The sequence below is a fragment of the Poecilia reticulata genome, chromosome 16 (genome assembly GCF_904066995.2).
Source record: "Poecilia reticulata chromosome 16, P_reticulata-male-v2, whole genome shotgun sequence".
NCBI lineage: Eukaryota > Metazoa > Chordata > Actinopteri > Cyprinodontiformes > Poeciliidae > Poecilia > Poecilia reticulata.
Window position 1 is genome coordinate 18078195 of NC_088845.1, and position 19833 is coordinate 18098027.

Genomic DNA, 19833 nt, shown 5'->3' on the forward strand with positions numbered 1-19833 from the left:
TTCCATGATTAGGGTCCAATCAAGTTGTTGTTTTGAAACACGTGCATTTTAAAGCTGTTAATCCAGGATTATTTCCTCTCCCCTCATTTTATTACCGTCGATTACAAAGAGGGAAAAAAAAAGTCACATACACGAACACACACACACACACGCAAACAAACACTAATTAAGGTTTTGTTTCCTTGGAGAATGAGTATGAGCATACTGCTGAGGTCTCTAAAAATAGCTCAACATAGCCTATAGGTTGAAAAAGACAAATTTGGTTTATGTATGACTACACACAAGGAATTAGCTAGCACTGCAAGAAGATGTGTGTTTTAGTCATTCAGATATTTACTTTAATACAGGTTTATGGTATTTCTGGGCATTGAGAACCATTTTAACCTTTAGGCTAATTTAGGTTTCTGACACTTTTCATTTAAAAACAAATCCATTGTTTTTGAGTCAGATGGATGGATGGATGGATGGATGGATGGATGGATGGATGTGATGTAGTCTAGATAGATGGGTACATTCTTCCATTTTCTTTATAAAAAAACATCCCATTTATCACTTGTTCTGTACGGCCTCCAGAAATAGGGCTATTCAGGAAACGTTAAGAGGTTTTTTGGAACATGCAACAACCTGGACTTTCAGTAAAAAAATGTTTAGTAATTCACAATGTTCACATGACGACGCAGGTGTAGAAACACAAATATTATTCCTTATTCCATTTTCTTTTCACGTACTTATCAGGGTCAAAAAAATTTTTTTACACCAAATTTCATAATTTGAAGGAACCCTGGAAAAACAGATGCCTACCAGCACTGGCAAAACATCCTAGAAAAGAATGTGCATCCTTTCCCCGGTGACCTCTCGGCAAGTGAAAATACCCCAGCAGTTCTAAAGCTGATGTACAGGTGAGATAATGTTGAAGGATTTTTAGATCACCTGAGGCTTTGTTTGTCCACAGAGGCCCCTCTCACACTGGGTCAGCTTAGAATGATCAGACATGGCTGACCGCCTGAGTTCACTCACCCCCACAGGAGTCATTAATCAGACGGTGTTGCGGATGAGCCGTCCAGACACATGCCACAACACACAGGCACAACCGCAAAAAAATGCACAGACGCATTAGAGCCTGCTTTAATTAGAAAAAGGAAAATGCTGGATGACAGAATGGCTTCAGGTCATCATTCTTCAAGGCCTGCAGAGGTGCATCCCCGTACACTAACCACAGCAGACATGGATATGGGAGGAAAAAAAAACCCAGTCCACAAATAAAGCATCTCATAAATCTGCAAAAACTTTTACAACATGGACACACACACACATAAAAAACATTGTATCTGCAATTTTTTCCCCTCCTGGGGCATATTTAATGCTCTGTTAAAAAAAAAAAAAAAAAACTGAATCAGATCAGGGTATCAAACGGCTGCGAGGCCTCTCAGCTTGCAGCAGGGTCACTATCTGCAACAGGATCTCTGATAACGCTTCTTTTTTTTATTTGCTAGGGTTGGGGTTTTTCAAAGACACCATGCTGCTGTGTATGTTCATGGTGTGTTGTGTGTACAAACAGACATGGGACATGGAGAGATACCTAACATTAATAGACAGAAACTTACAAACACTCATCATCATCATCATCATCATGTTGCTATATTAATCTAAGCCTTTTAATAATTTATTTTTGCAGTTCTTTAGTCGGGTTTTATGATCAGGCAACCAACAACTTTAGAGAATTTTACAAACAAGTTAATCTGAATTTATAGCAGATTATTTCTCTATTCCAAAAAGAGTAAAACTAAAACATTTATGCACCCCGGTACTATTTGGTGAAATGTACCTAGCCAGGCGTCTTCTAACACCTTCCAATATAATACTGACTGAATATCAGAAATGGTAATTATTTAAACATGAATGCTTTGCTGATGCAGACAGGGCTTTTAGGAAAAGTTTCCACATGTTCTGTTTGTTTATGCTACGGACAATTCCAGAAGCATTTTCTCAACCTGCTCCATCCATTCCGAAAAGGTCACTTAGCAAACATATCACTTCTGTCTACATTTCAAACATTTATATTGAGGCTCTAAGTTTTTCATTCCCTTAAATGAGATCAAATGAGATAGGTATCTCTCAATACATAATAAAGAGTATATTTCTGTTGTTAAACCTTTTATTTTTTTTAAATGGATGAAAAAACAATTTACCTCTGTCTCAAAGATCCATAGAAAAATCTTTAGTAGCATTTTAGGATTTACCAATTAAGATAAATATTTAATAGACAAAAAAAATAAAGAATCAAGAAAATATTTATCAGTCCAAAGGATCACATACTGAACTGGTTGCTCATCCTGTTTAGAAGTGATAAAATAAATCAGATTTATTTGTCTATAAAGATTAAATAACCATGTCTTTACCAGAGTCATCAGTGCACTGAACTAGAATGTGCAGTAACATTTTAAGTGGATCAGTTTCATCAATCTTGACACATTTTATAGTTTGCATTTTAATACTTTTATGAATCTACTTTCACTGCCTTTTAACAGGTTTTTTAACATGTGTCTCATGTTACCTTAAATAATATGCGACTGTTCTTTTAGCATTCTGAAGCTATAGCTCAAGTGACCAAATACACACAGCGCCTGAGAAACGTTTTTCCATTCCTTTTGTCACATTACAACCTCAAACCTTGAATGCATCGTTTGGAAATGCTTTCCTGCACCAGAATTGCATTATATATACAAAATAGTCAAGACAAGAATTGCATCAAAATCAAATCTAGTCTTGTTAAATTTGAGTTTAAACGTATACTAATTAAACTGTGTAGTCAATATATTTTAGGTCTAAATAGAGCAAAGGCAATTGTTCCAATTTATCTTTTAGGTTTGAAGCCAGACGTGGCTGTACAGCTTATAGCAGAGATTTGAAAACATTTCAGACTCATTTCTCTGTGCTGAAAGAGTAAATTGGTACACAGTCAATACTTCAATGCTTTAGTGCTGCTGGGGCCAAAGACATTCTCAAACACCTTTGGCCACAAACAGCAAACATATTTATAGGACTAAGCCTTTATATGGTGTTGCACTACATATTTCATACATTGTTGAAAATAATTGTATGCCACAATGCAGAACCAGGCTTTTATGTCCTTAACACTGTGGGACTATTAAAAGGATGTTATGTGAAGACTTGTGTTAAAAAGTCAGTTGCTCGTTTCTCTGCTATGCAAGTCACTTTGAACACCCGAGCAGCAATGGAGCGAGCGAGAGATGTACTCTGCATGAGTTAATGTCAGATTCACTCTACTGTCCTAAGTTTTAACCGAGTTTAACCCCCCAAAAACAAAAAAAAAAGAGACGCATGAGGCATAAACTGAATACTATAAAAATTAAAGCATTTACATAAACACTGGGCATTAAAATCACAGCGCATGTAAAAATAGCATGAAGTGTTAATAACTGGGCTTCTCTGACAATGCTTAGAGGGGAAAGCAGTTCTGCTTGTTGTGCTGAGGAAAAAAAAAGAATAGAGTAATTAACATGGTTCTTTTGTGTTTTTGTTTTGTGTACGTTCGGTACATTCCCGCTCGTACAAAACTGTGTGGGTGTGCAGTGAAGGTAAAGCATTCAAGGGCTGCTGATGAGAATTAAACCTCTAAAAACTAATTTCTTTCATCGGCATCTGTCGAGAAGATTAGGGGAAGCATTACTCAAGTATGCACTTATTTCGACAAAAGCATTTAGCAACTTAACTGAAAGAGATTTGAGTTGATTTTTAACACCACTCTGTTTGTGCAAATCAATTTAATCTTTGAAAAGCCAGTACAAAAAAGGCACTTTGAAGAGGGCACGAAAACTCAAGGAAAACATGACGGGGAGCAGTTAGTGCTCCATGGGGGCCTCTACTTCCTCTTCATCGTCGCTGCAAGGTTCGTAGTCGTCGTCCACGACTGGGTCTTCGTCTTCTTCCTCCATTTCTCCTCCCAGTTCGCCCAGCAGCTGTTCTGCATGGTCCAGCATCGGCTGGTCGTCGCATCGCAGCTTACCGTACAGCTGCAAAGGAGACAAAAGCAGATAATGTGAGTACTTGAAGGATGGAAATTGCTGTGGAGCAGAAAAAAAGGGAATGTTTTCATACAGCTGCGTCTAATGAGTCAATTTATTTCAGCAGCCTTGTGGTCATGTTTGTAATTGAGAAGTGGTTCTCAAAGTGTTTACCTGGATAAATCAAGGCTAAATAAAAAATAAAAAAAGCAGAAATATTGAAGTGAAGCGACTAGTCATTTTCTGGTATGAAGTTCTTGTATGATATGATAAAAATATACCATGGTTTCTCTAGAGAGATAATAATATCAGTTTTAATAATAATAAGCCAAACGTTGCATAACAACATTGAAATGTGACGTCAAACCAACCCCAGAGCTCTGAGATAACTGGAACACAGCTTGACACTTTACATCTACAGAGGCTAAGGCAGCAGTATAGTAAATGTAAGAAATACTGCCACCTGCAACTGGGAGTAGGCAGTGGCGATCTGTTGATTTTGTGTAAGAAACTTTAGGGACCGGTTTATGAAATAGCCTCATTGCGCAAATCTTTAACAGCAGCTAAAAGCTTACAGAAGCAGCCCTAATCACACTGCATCATTGTCTCATGGACCAACAACTGAAGGGGGGGCCAGGAAGTGTGCATTACAGGTCAGTAATATGGGCTGCTTTTGTAATTGAACTGGACAAACTAGCGTACCAAGCCGTACCGACCTGAGCCGTACCGCTCAGTAGTTAGATTTAAGCATTTCAGCATCAGGCTACTTGAAATACCCAGTCAAATCTGTGATCCATCAGTGGCTACCTCAGCTTTGCTAAAGCCTTTTTGTCCTTCATTTGTCAAATTAGAACATTTGGATATACAGTTTAGCAGCACAAGAGACAGAAGAAATCTCCCATTTTTCTTCCTCTTGCCGTTGTGAGACGCATGCACTCCTATGCACACACAAAGACAGTAAAATGTGATTTGAAAGAAAAAAAAAAAGAAATACAGGGCTGTTCAAAACTGCTAGCAGATTTATCTCTGTAAAATAGACTTCTTGTGTGTAATTACTGAAGTCAGAAAAAGGGGCCTGGATGATGACATTGTGGTTTTGCGTGCACATTCAGAGTATGGAAAAACAAATGCAGCCATTTAAATCTAACTACCGTTTCTAGAAACATGGAAAAACCACGGTGACTGTGTTCAATGCAGGGAATCTTATTTAGTTTTCAAAATGTGTAGCACAGAGCACACACTCGCTTAGGCTCACGGACAATACACAGCCGAGCGCCATCATTCTTAGTAAAAGTGTAACGAGGCCAGGGGAGTGAGTGAGTGTGACTGCTTTGCCCCAGGACCAGTCTCTAAGCAACAGCAGGTCCTGACAGGAGACACGCAGTCCCATGGGAACTCATTTGGAGTGTTAAAATGTGTGCTCTGTGTGTGTGTGTAAATTTAAGCGGATGCTGTCTCTGCAGATCGGAGCTCCGGGGATGCAGAGCGTGACCCAGGTCCAGGCACAGAAACAGATACCAGGGGGGAGAGGTGACCCTGCCAGACTCTTTCAGAACACCACTGCTGCACACACACACACACACAGCCACACAAACCAAGGGATTTTCATTACAGCGTTGTCACTTTCAAATGCCTAGAGATGTATACCTGCAAAAAAAAAAAAAAAAAAAAACAGGCTTGCTTTACAATAGGGTTGGCAATAGGCTTGGCTCAGAGCAGAGAACACTTGCATGTCGCAGCCTCGGGCAAAAAATAGAGTGGCGTATTTCACATGAGCTTCATTTGAGCAATAATGAAATACATGAGGCAAACATTTGCAAACTTTGACTGCTTTCTAAGCCACTAGATGCTCCCTGGAAATTCTATCTGCAGGTAGTAGATATTTTCTGCAAATCAATAGCACATTGTGTCTGCGGGACGGGACGCGATTATTCTTTGTGAAGGTTTGAGAGGGGAAAACAAACAGGAGCTATTCTTTATGCATCCCACAATGAGCGCTGCTTAGATCAGCATGGCTGTCGCTAAAAAAGCCCCCCGAAAAGACAAAACACAGGCATTTCTCATTTAGAGCAGCCAGGGTTTTTTTTTTCTCTTCTCACTTTCACGGCCCAGAGAGCTGCCTACAGAGGGAGAGTGTGTGCGGGTGTGTGATCGTATAACTTTTTCATGCTTTTTCTTGCTCCACTTTAAAGTCATGGACCGAAGCGCACCTGACCACTACTATAACTGCTCTCGTGTTTCATGCAGTCGTACAGGTAGGAATGCACGAACACAACCACTGTCGATATGTGCTCCTGCATTTTGAAGTGACTTTGGCTTTAACAAGTCGCAGCTTCTGTGGAATAAATATTGCCTCAGGTTACAGTTCTTGTCAGTTTTGGGCTTTGATTTAATGCTTTTGAACAATTTTTTCCAGGGTAGGATGATATGTAACATAACTTTAATGATTTTTTTTTTAGGAAAAAGAAATTGACAAACAAGTCTGAATTTCTCTCTTATCCACACAAGGTTGAAATTATACATACAAGATTAAAAGCAGAGTGGCGTATCTTTCATGTGCTCTCACTAATATTGGTCCCATAAAGCTCTGGAGAAGCGGGTGAATTGATATAAATTTAAATTGATCAAAGTGTTCTTTTCTTGAACCCCACTCTTAGGCTTAGTTTGTGGATTGCATTGAATTACAATAGATTCTAGCCTGATTTTCTTATCTGGAAACCAGTTATGGTGTGTGTTTTGGATCATTTTAGTGCTGGAAAACCCAGCTGGGTTCAACTTTCAAAAGTCAGCTAAGTAATTTTGGAGAAATCATTTTTGTTAGATGCAACACCAAAGTGCCAATAGCAATGGAACAAACCCTCAGAATGATGCAACCATTGTGGTTGCATCATTCTATCACCTGAAGAACATCTCCAGGGTTAGAGGACTGATGTCTCAGCACGATCTAGAGAAGCTCATCCATGCGTTTATCTTTAGCCGCATTGATTACTGCAACAGCGTCTTCACAGGTCTGACTAATAAATCAATCAAACAGCTGCAGCTGATCCAGAACGCTGCTGCTCGGGTTCTCACTAAATCCAGGAAGATAGAGCACATAACACCAGTTTTAAAGTCCCTACACTGGCTCCCTGTAGCTCAGAGAATAGACTTTAAAATACTGATGTTAGTTTATAAATCTCTGAACGGTTTAGCACCACAATACCTTAAAGATCTGTTATTACTGTACCAACCGTCTAGACCCCTCAGATCTTCTGGTTCTGGTCTGCTCTGCATCCCCAGAACCAGAACCAGACGAGGAGAAGCAGCATTCAGTTTCTACGCACCACAGATTTGGAACAAACTTCCAGAAAACTGTAAAACAGCTGAAACACTGGGTGCTTTTAAATCTCAACTTAAAACCCACCTGTTTAGAGTTGCTTATGGCTAAATTAGGGTTAGAGTGCGGGTTTTGATGTCTTCCATGTTTTTATGTCTTTAATGTTTTTAATTTCTTCTTCTTTCTTTTTGACGTTTTAATAATGCAATGTTTTTTGTTTTTTTTGTTTTTGTTTTTATTTTGTTTTTTTTTATTTTTTATTTTTTAAATCTCTTTCTCACTGATTATTTCTGTTTTTATTTTAATTATGTAAAGCACTTTGAAATGCCTTGCTGCTGAAATGTGCTATACAAATAAAATTTGATTGATTGATTGATCATTCTGATATCTTGACAGCTACACCTCAATTCCTCCAAACATGCAAAGTAAAACGTTTTCATTCACCGGTAGTTGTAAATTTTTCTCACTACCAAATATTAGAGAGTTAACTGTAAGTTCAGGCTTTGCCAGCAGAACTTTGCTTTGCTGAATGCGTTGTACTAAGTGTGGTGGTGGGGGGTATGGTGGTGTGCTTGTTTTGTTCAGATTTGGACTTGATTCCTTACTTCCAGAGACAGGAACTCTTAATGCGATATTAAGATATTAAGACGTTTCAGACAATTGCAACTTTATGAATAATAATTATCTGTCATCTGTTTCCGACATAAGACAGTTATATACTCATTTGCTATAACCAGTTTTACATTGACACTTCTTTTTATTTGTACAGCTATCCATCTACGTAATTTCTACTGTCTCTAAAGCCGAGTGTCTTTACTTTCAGCATTATAATAACTGTACAACACACAAAAGTGTTACAGAAATGGTCTATATATATATATATATATATATATATATATATATATATATATATATATATATATATATATATAATAAGTATCATCCAACATATATGGATGATCTGGCAACTTAATAACAAAAGCAGATGCTAAAAAATTATAAATTGAGGGAAATTTGTAGAAAATTAGATACACAATGTAACCTCTGTAGGTAGATGGTGGGTTAGAATGCCCTTGCAGTCACTTTCTTCTTATTTTCAAAATTAAAATAGATTTTACCATAAAATACGAGTGAATAATATGTTTTTAATTCTCTCCCCTTTTTATTAGATGCATTATAAATGATCTGCATTGTATCTGTATTATAACCCAGTATGAAGAAGAGAAATGTGTAAAAGATACACACCATTCGACCCCGTGTCCAACAATGTACTCTTTTCCTTCCATTGCCTGGTAGGCAATTTCTTCAAATTGCCTACCAGGCATATGGTAGATAAAAGACAGGCTGATTATGTGGTAAAAGCCTAATCATTCCATCATTGTTCGCCCTCTGCTCCACACCTATGCTTAACTTCCACTTTCATTTCACCTTTTCTTTTATTTCATTTGCTAATACTGCTGCATTTCTCTTGTCCACTTTCTTTTTTCCTTTTCAGCTTTGCACTCTTATACTCCCCTTAGACGACCTTGCAGTCAAGGAGACGGATGTCTCTGCTCGCTCTCATCTATATATTCGTACAAAGAGCGCACAATCGTCTACCATTTTGGCAGAATAGTGCCAAGTCCTCTCAATGAACTCCTTAAGGTCTAAATATTTCTTCATTAGACCATCTTTTTTTCCCTCCCAACTTATCTGCTATATCTGACTGTTTTATGAACACTTCTACACTGGCGAGGGTGTGACAGTGGGTGAGATTAGAGCTTCTGGAGTGTGAACAGGGCATGTCGCTGAAAATCTCCAGAGAGTTGACCGCAAAACTCACACAGACTCACATAACTTAACACCCCCGGTCCTCCAGTCACATCCTTGTAGGGGAAAAGCATTAAAATTACAAGACTAGCCCCCTGCCCACAATCTGTGCTCATGGGATACCCTTTCAACCACTTCAAATGGCTAAGCTTTTGACCTCTCTTTGCCCTAGCTTCCTTTGCTGCACACCCCCACACGCACGCACACGCACACACACACCTACACACGCCTTCACACAACCATACATAACACTGTCCCTGTGTGCATACACCGCAGATCCCTCCTCAAATCGCACCCTATCTCGAATTCCATTTCACGTCCGGTTTACTATTGATTTTACCCAGGCTCACTACTCACACCCCCTGCATCAACACACACACAAACACACACCTAGTCTAATTCATTCCCTTTCCTGCCCTCCCCCCCCTCTTCTTTTGCTCTCCAACTCACTCTGCTGGTCATCTCCTACTCTTTTTTTTCCAATCAATTCTCCCCCATTGTTCTCTTTTGCAAAGCAGTTTGCACCTGATGCATTTGGCAAAAAACCCACAGAAATTAAATAATACAAACAATTCGGCAAATTTGAGCATACATGAATAAATACAGTGCTTTTTTCCCACATTTTAACAAGTTACAATTACAGACTTCAATACATTGTATTGACATTTTATGTAATGGAGTTATTGAATAATTGTACAAAAAAGATTTCCTCGTACTTCAGAAAGAAGTATGAAATTAATTTGCACTTAGAAATTGTGAGTTAATCATTTGTAGAGCTGCCATTTGCTTCTCTTCCAGCACCAAGTCTATGTCTCTACCAGCTTTGCCCTGTCTAAATGTTTTTGACCATCACTTGCAAAATAGATAAACCAACATTACATTAGAAAACAGATGTGAACAACATTTTAGGTTGTAATCACACATGCTTGGCTGGACTTAGGTTTCTACTTTGTGCTATTCTAAAACATGAATATGCTTTGGTCTAAACCATTGTAGCTTTGATTGTAGTTGTCGAGTTTGTGTCCTGCATACAGTGAAGCTAAACTCCAGGCTCACCATTTATCAGCCTCGAACTGTTTTTTTTTTGCTGTGTTAATTTTCCTCCACACACAGCGTTATGAGTATCGACTAAAAAATACAATTTTGATCTCATCTGACCTCTTTTGCATTTGCTTTGACAAACTGCAAACGGGCCTTTGTTTGATCTCGTATTCAACAATAACTTTTATTTTACCTCTATTCAAGGTCAGATTTGTAGAGTACAAAACTAATTTGTGTCCTGTTGTTGGTAGTTTCTACCATTGTGGACCACAGAGCTGTGGACCTCTGCAGCTGTTCCAGAGTTAACATGGGTCTTCTTGGTCAACTTGTCAATCTTGGTGATTGTCATGTATTTGGAGGTATGCGTTTGATTGTTTTTAGATGATGGATTTATATTTTAGGTGTCTTCTAAATAACCGTGGGGCACCAAATTTTATTTAGAAGTGAATTTGAGTGCATACCACACTTTTAATATTCAATCACTTCCTTCCATTTGATAAATATTTGATAATTTGCTGGTTTATCGTAAAATTTGCAATGAAACACTTTAGCTATAACAAGACAAAATCTGGAAAGATGAGTACTTTTGCAAGACCCTGTATGTGCATGTACCTGTCTCACACGACGCCCCCCAGCACACTTAACTTACCAGGGTCATAAAGTATGCAGAACAGAAGTGGACTGGTGCCAAAACCAGCCGCTGGGCTTTGTGGGCCTCATTTCCAAGTTGGAACCCATTTTAACTAGCAGAGAGACTTATCAATAATTAAAACTCAAGCTGAGGCTTCGAAATAAAGCTCAGACTCAATCTAGATCGCATCTAAACAATGGACGGACGTGCACACATGCAACGCTACACAATTGAATGTGCTGCGAAGGAGCTGGAACACATTCCACCTCACCTTTCCAAGGTCTTTGTGCTTTACCGTTCACATTATTCTTTTTGCTCTCCTCGCCCTGCAGAGAAACCGCTATGCTGTTTATCCGTCACGCTCCGACGTCTCGCACAATTCTTTCACAAGACTTTCAACCTATTTTCTTTGCCTTCTTTATTGTCAAGCAACCCAGCTAAGTACTTAATTTATCCCGTTTCTTGTTGCATTTTTCCAATTGTCTCATACTCCCCGTTGTTGGCAACTATGATCAATATGCACAAAATTCCCATGCTCTCTCCCTCTTGCCTGCTGCAAACTTACTGCCTCTCTGTCTCAGTTGAAGACGCAGTCTAAAGATGCTTAGGAGACAGTCAAGTCAATATACCGCCAGTCCAGGGAGAACAAACATCAATGTATTGTCACTAACCTGCCGCTACTCATTTCTAATAGCACATTGTGGTGTGGCAGATGGGTAGAGAAGATGCATAACAGGAGACAATGGCGGTAGAGGGAGTAGGAGAAAAAAAATAGTAGGTGGGGCCTGCCATCCTTTAGCCCGGGCTGCCTGATTTACAAGGCTATTGGATTTTAGACTAACATGAATCACTGCTCCACAGAGGTATTACTCCCTGACAGAATGACAGAATAAACGAGACACATCACTTGGTTTGTGTGTGTCTGTTTGTGGGAAAGAGGGAGGGGGGGCTTGGTGAAGGGAGCCGGGTGAAAACTTTAACATCTTTGAGATTCTGCACAGCTATTTCTGATGCAACAATGAAGCTTAGTGAGAATGGGCTCATGTTCATGGTGCTGCATAAGCTATTTCTCTGACAAGAACCAAGTCTTCGGAGAATAACCTATTATGGCGGCTCACTGGACGTTAACTATCTGCACTCACTGTTGATGCACATAATGGGGGGAGAAACTGCACTCAGTTCATGCCAATGTTGACGCACCATACATGCTGTGTATCGGGACATTTTTAACAATAAACATGGCACAAAAATGTATTTATTTTCATATTTGGAGAGACTTTTTATTGATATCTTAAGTGTTTGATGCGTGTGAATTATTATTTGTTTGGCTTTTGATCTGTTGGTTTTTCTCCTACAAGCACATTTACATCGACATTGAGTCAAAGTCGTCTATTGACTCAAAACCTTAAGTTACAAAACATTGACATATTACTTTATTAAAATTGAACAAAGAGAATGATGTTGCAGATTTTTTTTTTTTGCCACAAAATTACCTTTTTAGCATTAGTCAGGTATGACCTTGCAGCTTCCTGTAAAGCCTTCCACTCCTCCTTATCTTCCTCCGATGCCTTGCTTCCTTCTCTTTCTTGGTGTTTTTTTGCTTTGTCCCACTGGAGGTAGCACACCCAGCCGGACAGATACCAAACCTAAAAGATACAGATCGAGAAGGGTAAGCTGGAGAGACTTCAGCTGCAAAAAGCAAGCGTTCTTAATTTCAGTTAGATTTCTGCATTAAGAGAGAGGGATTTCTGAACTGATGATTCATGACAGGAAGGATACATTTTTCTTTGTTGTATGTACACCATTATCTGACTGAAAGCTGCAGCTGCAGCAACTAAGGCTCTTTTGTACCGGGGTACTTTCTTAAAATATGTTACTGTCCAATACTTCCTCTTCCAAGCTTACAGGAGATGAACCTGCAGTCACCTTACTTGTATCCCAGTAAAAAAAAAAAAGCTGTTCATTTGGATATTTTTCTCCTGAAATATTTAGCTGACACAGAGTCAGAAACAAGCAGGAGATGCCAAAACAAACAGGAGCACATGCTGTTTTTGTATTTTCCTCGGAAATCAGAATTTGAAGCTGAGGATATGCATCACACCTGAGCAGCAAACATTAAAAGAAACAACATTGTGTTCACCGTTGCACTTGCTGACCACCCCGACCATCAGTAGGCAGAGATAAAAAAAAGAAGGAAAAAAAAAAAGAAAAGAAGAAATAATACTATTAATCAAAAAAAGTTCAAACAAAGGTGGAATATTTTATCTCCTAGTATCTGCCCCAAAATCATCTAGTTTTCTTTACTTCCGATAATCATGCTTCTTGCCTCTGGGTAATCACATCAACTGAGCTGCACCACCTTTAAAAACAATCACGTCTAACTCACTCCAAACTCGGAGGTGTGTGTGCGCCTCTCATCGGAGGCCAAAGATCACCCACCCACTGTTCTTCAAGCACCAAGAAACAAATATTAGCTTTATTCATTATTCATTGAGGGTAGTGGCAGTGGGAGACCCAGCACCTTTGACAAATCAACCATTTAGCTAACAAACACATCGTGGCATGGCACGCTGAATCCAGAATTGTCGCCCAGCAGGCTGAGTAGGAGGCTGCCCCCGCCCCCTGCAGCTGTGCTTATCACAACAGCAGCAACGATACAGAAATAGGACTCTGGTGTTTTTCCTCATTGTGGCATTTACTTAGAATGCAAATCAGCAAAAAAGCGTGAGAATATTATTGGGATAAATGACGTTTGAATGAAAGTCCTAATTCAAACATTAGTTATCTTGAAATTTTTTTTTTGAAATTTTCATGACAGATTGCCCACCACGAGATACGTGAAGGAAACAAAAACCACTGAACATCTATATGAAAAATGTTTTAAAAAGTGAGCTAATTAAGAACTTAGAGAAATCTATTCCACTCAGCTACAGCTTCACACAAAAGCACACATGTTAGCAGGGATTCTGAGTGCGTCAATCAAATCGCAGGCTCTGTTATAATTTTAAAGTCAAGTCGCATCTTAGCTCCCATATGGCGCCACCGAGGGAAGAACAAAGCGATCATGAATCAAGCGAATACCTTTGAAACAAGATTGGCAAAGCACCAGCTCGGTTGTTTGTGCAGACTTAATGTTATGTAAGTAGGGTTCCAAGCTTTGAGATGCAAGAGTGCAAGCAGGCAGATGTGGGAGCTCAACACTTATCAGCTGCACAGAGGAGGAACTGACACAAAGAAGGAAGCACCAGGACGAGGGGAGTGAGTTACTACCGTCTTTAAATATGTCTCCCTTATGCATTTCTTGTCTGTAAAATGAACAGAAAAAGAAAGCTGACCATTTGGACCAGTTTTTTTTGTTTGTTTGTTTGTTTGTGTGGCTTGGTGGAGGTCCGCTCAAATCAACTGTCTCAGGAGTGAGTTTAAAAGTTCAGCCCCCCCGATGGCTGCTCTCAATCTGGCTGTGGACGGGTTTCTGTGGGAGGCTGAGCCTGAGGGTGGAGTGCAAGGGGGAAAAAAAAAAAAAAGAGAGAGAGGAAAAGTGCTCTTCTGTGTAATGCTAAGCGTCAAACTCCCATTTTCTGCTACTGACAGGGGATTTTTAGAGCAGATTGGCACATACTTTTTACTGAACCACTAAGAATACAACTATTCATGTCACCATGGAATTCAAACCCAGGACCTTCTTGCTGCAAGGCAACAGTGCTACCAACTGCGCCACTGTGCAGCCCTCATTGTCATTATGAATGATGCTAACTCGAACAATAAATCTAGTCCTTTTTCTTTTTGTGAAGATTCTCCCCCTGCCCCCCCAAGTTTCTTGATAGTTTGCAGCAATACTTTTGTATCTGTGTGAGCATACTGCTCACATCATATGACCTCAATTCCAGTCACCAATTGGCTCAGTTGATTCAACAATTTCAAAAAGATAGAGCTTCACTATTTTCCTTTAAAATTCCACTCATAACTGATAAGAGGCCTATTTTAGTTTATTTCTAATTCAATCTCATCATTTTCAGCATTATAAACTTAATCTCAATCTTGGGAAAGTGAAACACTCAAATCTAATCTTCAGTACACAGGGGTATAATACCAGTGTTCTGGATACATGTTTGCCTGTGTTCTTTCACCCTCATATGGCCATAATTTATTATAACAAGGCGTGACATTAATACCTGCTTGCATTTCTGTTTTTCAATAAAAACAATCAGACCTCGTTTTATGTTGCTCTTCATATTTTTCCTACAAGTTATGATATGGTATGAACCAAATGACTAAATCTAATGGTAATAATTTTTTATTTTTTATCAGATCAGTAATTGCAATATTCCTGTGCCTGTCAAGAAATCCACTAACATTCAAAAATGTTTCTTTTTTTTTTTTATCCAGGCCCTGCCTGCAACAGTCTGCTCTTGGTTTGTACAATTTCTCTTCTATTGATCCTCAGAAGTTTAAAGTTGCCATTTTTCTCCCTACAATAGTAAATGAGGCCTCATAGCTGGACGCTATATAACAAGCTGTTCCTTTTCCACTGTCCCTTTGTGCAGTAACATGTATGATTGGGTCCTGCTTTTATGTCTCTCTGAAAGACCCTGGAACTTCGTCTGAGACCTAGTTTTCAGACACGGGGGCACAAATTGTTCTAAATTGCAGTGTAATTGTCTGTCCTTATCCTTACTATACCTTTGATACATTCAGTTCCTCCACTTGAACCAGCAATGAGTTGGTCAGTATGGGAAAAATTTCCACAAGTTTTATATTTCGGTATGCCAGTCTTTTGCTTTAAAACTGCAGTAGGTAACTTTTATAAAACCTGTTAAAACTGTCAGTATATCCTGACAGTACAGTGTGAGACAGATGCACAATAAAAAAATAAAAATAAATCATAAAGCTCCTCTGCCTCCTCCCTGTAGAGAAATGCACAAACCAATCAAAGCCAAGAGGAGGGTCTTGGCACTGTTCAATATGCTTGTGTAAGTGTTTCTTCAATCTTGAGTATAGCTCAAGATTGCCAGTTCGCTGCAGCTGTGCTAAGGGCGGAGAAACAACTTACTGTTACAGGAAAACTGTTTATCCTGTGTCATTGGTGGCCATGTTTTCTAGCCGGTACATTCACGGCACTGTAAGGAAGGAGCTGTGGCAGCAGAGAGCAAAGGGAGGGTGCGAGCAGTGCGTACGTGTGCATGATTGACAATGCTAACATCCCCCGCTCCTGGCTCTGATTTATTTTCTATAAGCAAACTGATGCGCCACATTCTCATAAACATACGCCGCCCATTATTATCCAGGAATCTTCTGGATTTGGATCCTTATCCAATTTGGTGATAAACCATGTTTTTCAAGAAAGTTGAAGAACTGCATCAAAAAGCAAAAGTGATAACTGAGAGGCCCAGGGATCCAGACAAGGACATTTCAGTATATATCTTAATCCCAATAAAAGCCTGCAGTCCTACCTCAAAAAGAGACTGGACCAAAAAAAAAGTGATTTCAAGCACTTACAGAGCAAGAATAGTTCACCATGTGCCAGGATTTGGCCCAGAGGTTGGCAATCCAAAGTGGCATTATGGATGAACTGCAGAAATCTTCAAAAAGAATTGCTGATATTGTAAATACAGAAGCTTTGCTTAAAACTGATGTATTTATCAACAAAAGCGTGTGAAACTTCAAAAAGTTTATTATTAAATGGCATTATTCCCTACAAGCAAATCTAAGACTAAGACCGGGTAACGGAGAAGCAGCAACATTTCTCATAAACTGAAGTAATTGTCACTCTCAAAATCTTTGGCAATGGCTAACTTCAAGATAACATTACTGGATTCTGAAATATCTCCTCTTTCAGTTCCCCAGTTTTATAGTATAAACCACTATTAAAGTAAAATGTTAAAATGTATGTTTTGTGAACATTGACAATAAATCCTATTTGAGTCATCTTTTTGGAACCACATCTAGTTCTACAAAACTCTGCAAATATAAAGATGACAATAATTCTGAGAGTAAAGTCTTTTGAGATTGCAGTACAGGTAGAAATGTTGATACTTTTAGACACAAACAACACCTCAGCTGAAAGAACTGAGCCTTTCACATTCTTCACTGACGCTATAAGTGAGGTAGTGTGATCCAGAAGTGGCCACTGCATCAGGATAATGAGACTACAGTTTGCAGTACGACTGATAAAAATTGGGTTTTTTAGTCCATTGGAGTGACAAGTAATAAAACAAAAATATACTTTCTTTAGCAACCAGCTTGCTCAGCAATTGTAAGAGACAGATATGTTTTATTAGAGTGACTTTAACCACCTGAACCTTAAAAATTAATTGCCAGAGTTCTTGAAGTGAGGGCAAGTTATTGTTCATTTTTGCACCAAAAAATTCTTTAAATCTGACAAAAGCTTTGACTGGTTGAGCTCTTGCAGCTCATTAAATAATAGCGTTTTAGTCATGAAAACTATGAACTATGAAGCCTTTTTTTCGGGCTTCATGATCATTCTTAGCATACCTGGTGTTTGTCTAGACGGCTGAATAATAGGTGGCACTTGAGAACATTAAGTCAATACATTATGACAGAGTCAAAGTTACTAAATATCTCATTTAAAATAACTTCTTTTGTCAAGTTGTCTGAGAGTCTTTTTGTGTCTGAATGATTCCTAGGCTGGAGTTATTTAGCTTAACAACAACAACAAAAAAGAAAAAACAAGTGAAAAAAGAGGCTAACGTAAAAAGATAAATTAAGACTTTGTGACCTGACCACAAGGTCTATGGAATTAAAAAGTCAATCACAGATATGATTAAATCACTCAAATCACTTTTTGATCATTTCTAAAATATAATTACAATGGTTCCCAAAGGAAGCATAGAAACTGCAAAAACACCAGCAACAGGAAAGTGAATAGAACATATTAAGAACGTTTTGCAACTTGCAAGAAAAATAGATGATGACCCAAGACCTTTACACAGTACTGTACATGTCTCAAATTCACTTAAGCATATTTCATTTATTTCATAAATTCAATGTATTATTTACCTGAACAACTTCATCATCTTCTTCCAGAAGACCCTCCAATGCATCTACTGCCATCTAATAAAGAAAGAAAAGAAAAAAATGAAGCAGAATAAAAAAAAAAAAACATTTGTACAAACAAATCTTCATTCAATAGAGAAATAAGCAAAATGTACTGTGAGGAATGGCTTTAAATACATTCGCAGTAACCAGTAACATTGTTGTTGGCGTTGCTATGCATCTTCCAGGCAGCTCAATCAATGACAGTGATCAGAGGGTCTGATAAGCATCTACGGGGTCAGCGTCCCCATTCACAATGTCATCAATACCAACAAGTCAACAGACACGGCAGTCAATATACACACTCATGAGTGCTTATCGCACAGTCAATAATCACTGCAGACACTGTTTCCGATTACCCTTTTAATCATTTTACTGACAACCTGCTCATACCCTCCCTTCACCTCGTAGAGCAAGAGGCCCAAATAAATCTAAAGATCAACTTGACACGTTATCCATATTCCCCCCCACCCCCACTTTCAGGGTGTTTGTCTGATTCACTCTCTGTAGTGTCCTGGAGAGGCGGTCTGAGGTCTCAAAGGAGCCAAATGTTAGCTGACCTTTGTTGGAGCGTTGTCTGTGGGAAGTTTCCATTACAGAAATCAGAGCTCAACTAAAGTAGGCAGCGTGTTTGTTTAGCTCCGTCTCTCTCCATGTGGAACCTGTGGTTTGTGCTGCCTTTGTGAGTCTCTTTGTGTGTGTGTAAGGCCCCAGGTGATGATATATTGATTTTTGTCAACTTCAGGTTGGAGGCGACCGCTAGCCAATCACCCGTGGTGAAGGGCAAGAATAAAAGACATACATGCACCCCCGCAATTGCACACATATACACACACACCCGAAAGCAAATGCTCAACAAAAATGTGACTTCAACAAGCTGCACTTGTTTTTTTTTTTTTTTTTTCTAAGGCAGAATTATTAGCTGGAGAACTTCTCAGTTTTTCCTCCTCCTCCTCCTGCTGCTCTGTGGAGTTTCTTTTCATTAAGGCAACGTGGTTCCGGTGATGATAAAGAGGCCCGCCGCCTGCACAGACTGTGTGAGAGTCGGGTTAATTGAGAGTATCTCGTTAAGACTGCGCAAACGTGCATGTCAGAGAGTCAGATGATTGATTGCTAGACCAATTATGAGCAGAGAACCTATTGTCCTAAATTAATTAATGACTGATTAAAAGCACACAAAACAAAAACACCCAATCTCAACCGATGAGGGATGGATTTATGCCAAGCGCCACAATTATCTCCTCTAGTTTCATTGTCTCATTGCAACACATGAGCACAAAGATAAAGTGCCGAGCGATAAATATTTACTGTTTCCATTCTGTGAACAGTTCGCAATCTGTTATGCTACAAACACAAACTTTCATGAATATGATTGAGCTTAAATGTCCCGCACGAACTGAAACAAGTGCTTGTGAACTCAGTGAAATATTTAGTTTTTCAAAACCTTTGTTTTTTAAAACTGTCCATATTCGTATTCAGCCCTCTGAATTGTCATGCCTCTAAATAATATCTAGTGAAACCAAATGCCTACAAATACAAGTCATCAAGTGAGAACACAGAATGCACCCGGGTGTAATTTTTCCCAGTACAAGTCCAGACGTTGTATGAAGGCCAAAGCGGTTTGTTAGAGAAGATTCATGAACAACGCATCATGAAGACAAAGAATCACAGAAAACAGATCAGGAGTAAACATGTGGAGAGGTTTAAGTGAGGACTGGTTTACAGAACACCATCCCAAAACTGAAAACCTACCAAAATATTTTTGTCCTACTAAATAAGTCGGCTATGGAAAGCATTAATTACAGAAGCAGCCAAGAGGCCCATTGCATCTCTGGAGGATCTACAGGGATCAGAGCTGGTGAGAAAATGTGTAACCAGGATCTATTAGAGGTTGTAAAACAACCGAGACAGGAACTGAGGTTCAACTTCTAGCACGACAATGAACATTAAACCACGGG

General features: G+C 39.1%; 1 protein-coding gene across 2 annotated transcripts in view; it reads right to left on the minus strand.

The window, feature by feature from the left end:
* Window positions 1-1109: 1109 nt before the first annotated feature.
* The window catches only part of LOC103478624 (uncharacterized), a 34266-nt gene continuing 15542 nt past the window's right edge, over window positions 1110-19833 (minus strand). The window contains exons 9-11 of one of the 2 annotated variants that reach the window (XM_008432593.3): window positions 17840-17893; window positions 12316-12468; window positions 1110-4034 (exon numbers count right to left, since the gene is read on the minus strand). In XM_008432593.3, coding sequence (XP_008430815.1) covers window positions 3864-4034; window positions 12316-12468; window positions 17840-17893 — 378 coding nt within the window. In that variant the 3' untranslated portion in view covers window positions 1110-3863. The other variant, XM_081597626.1, reaches the window with a different exon arrangement.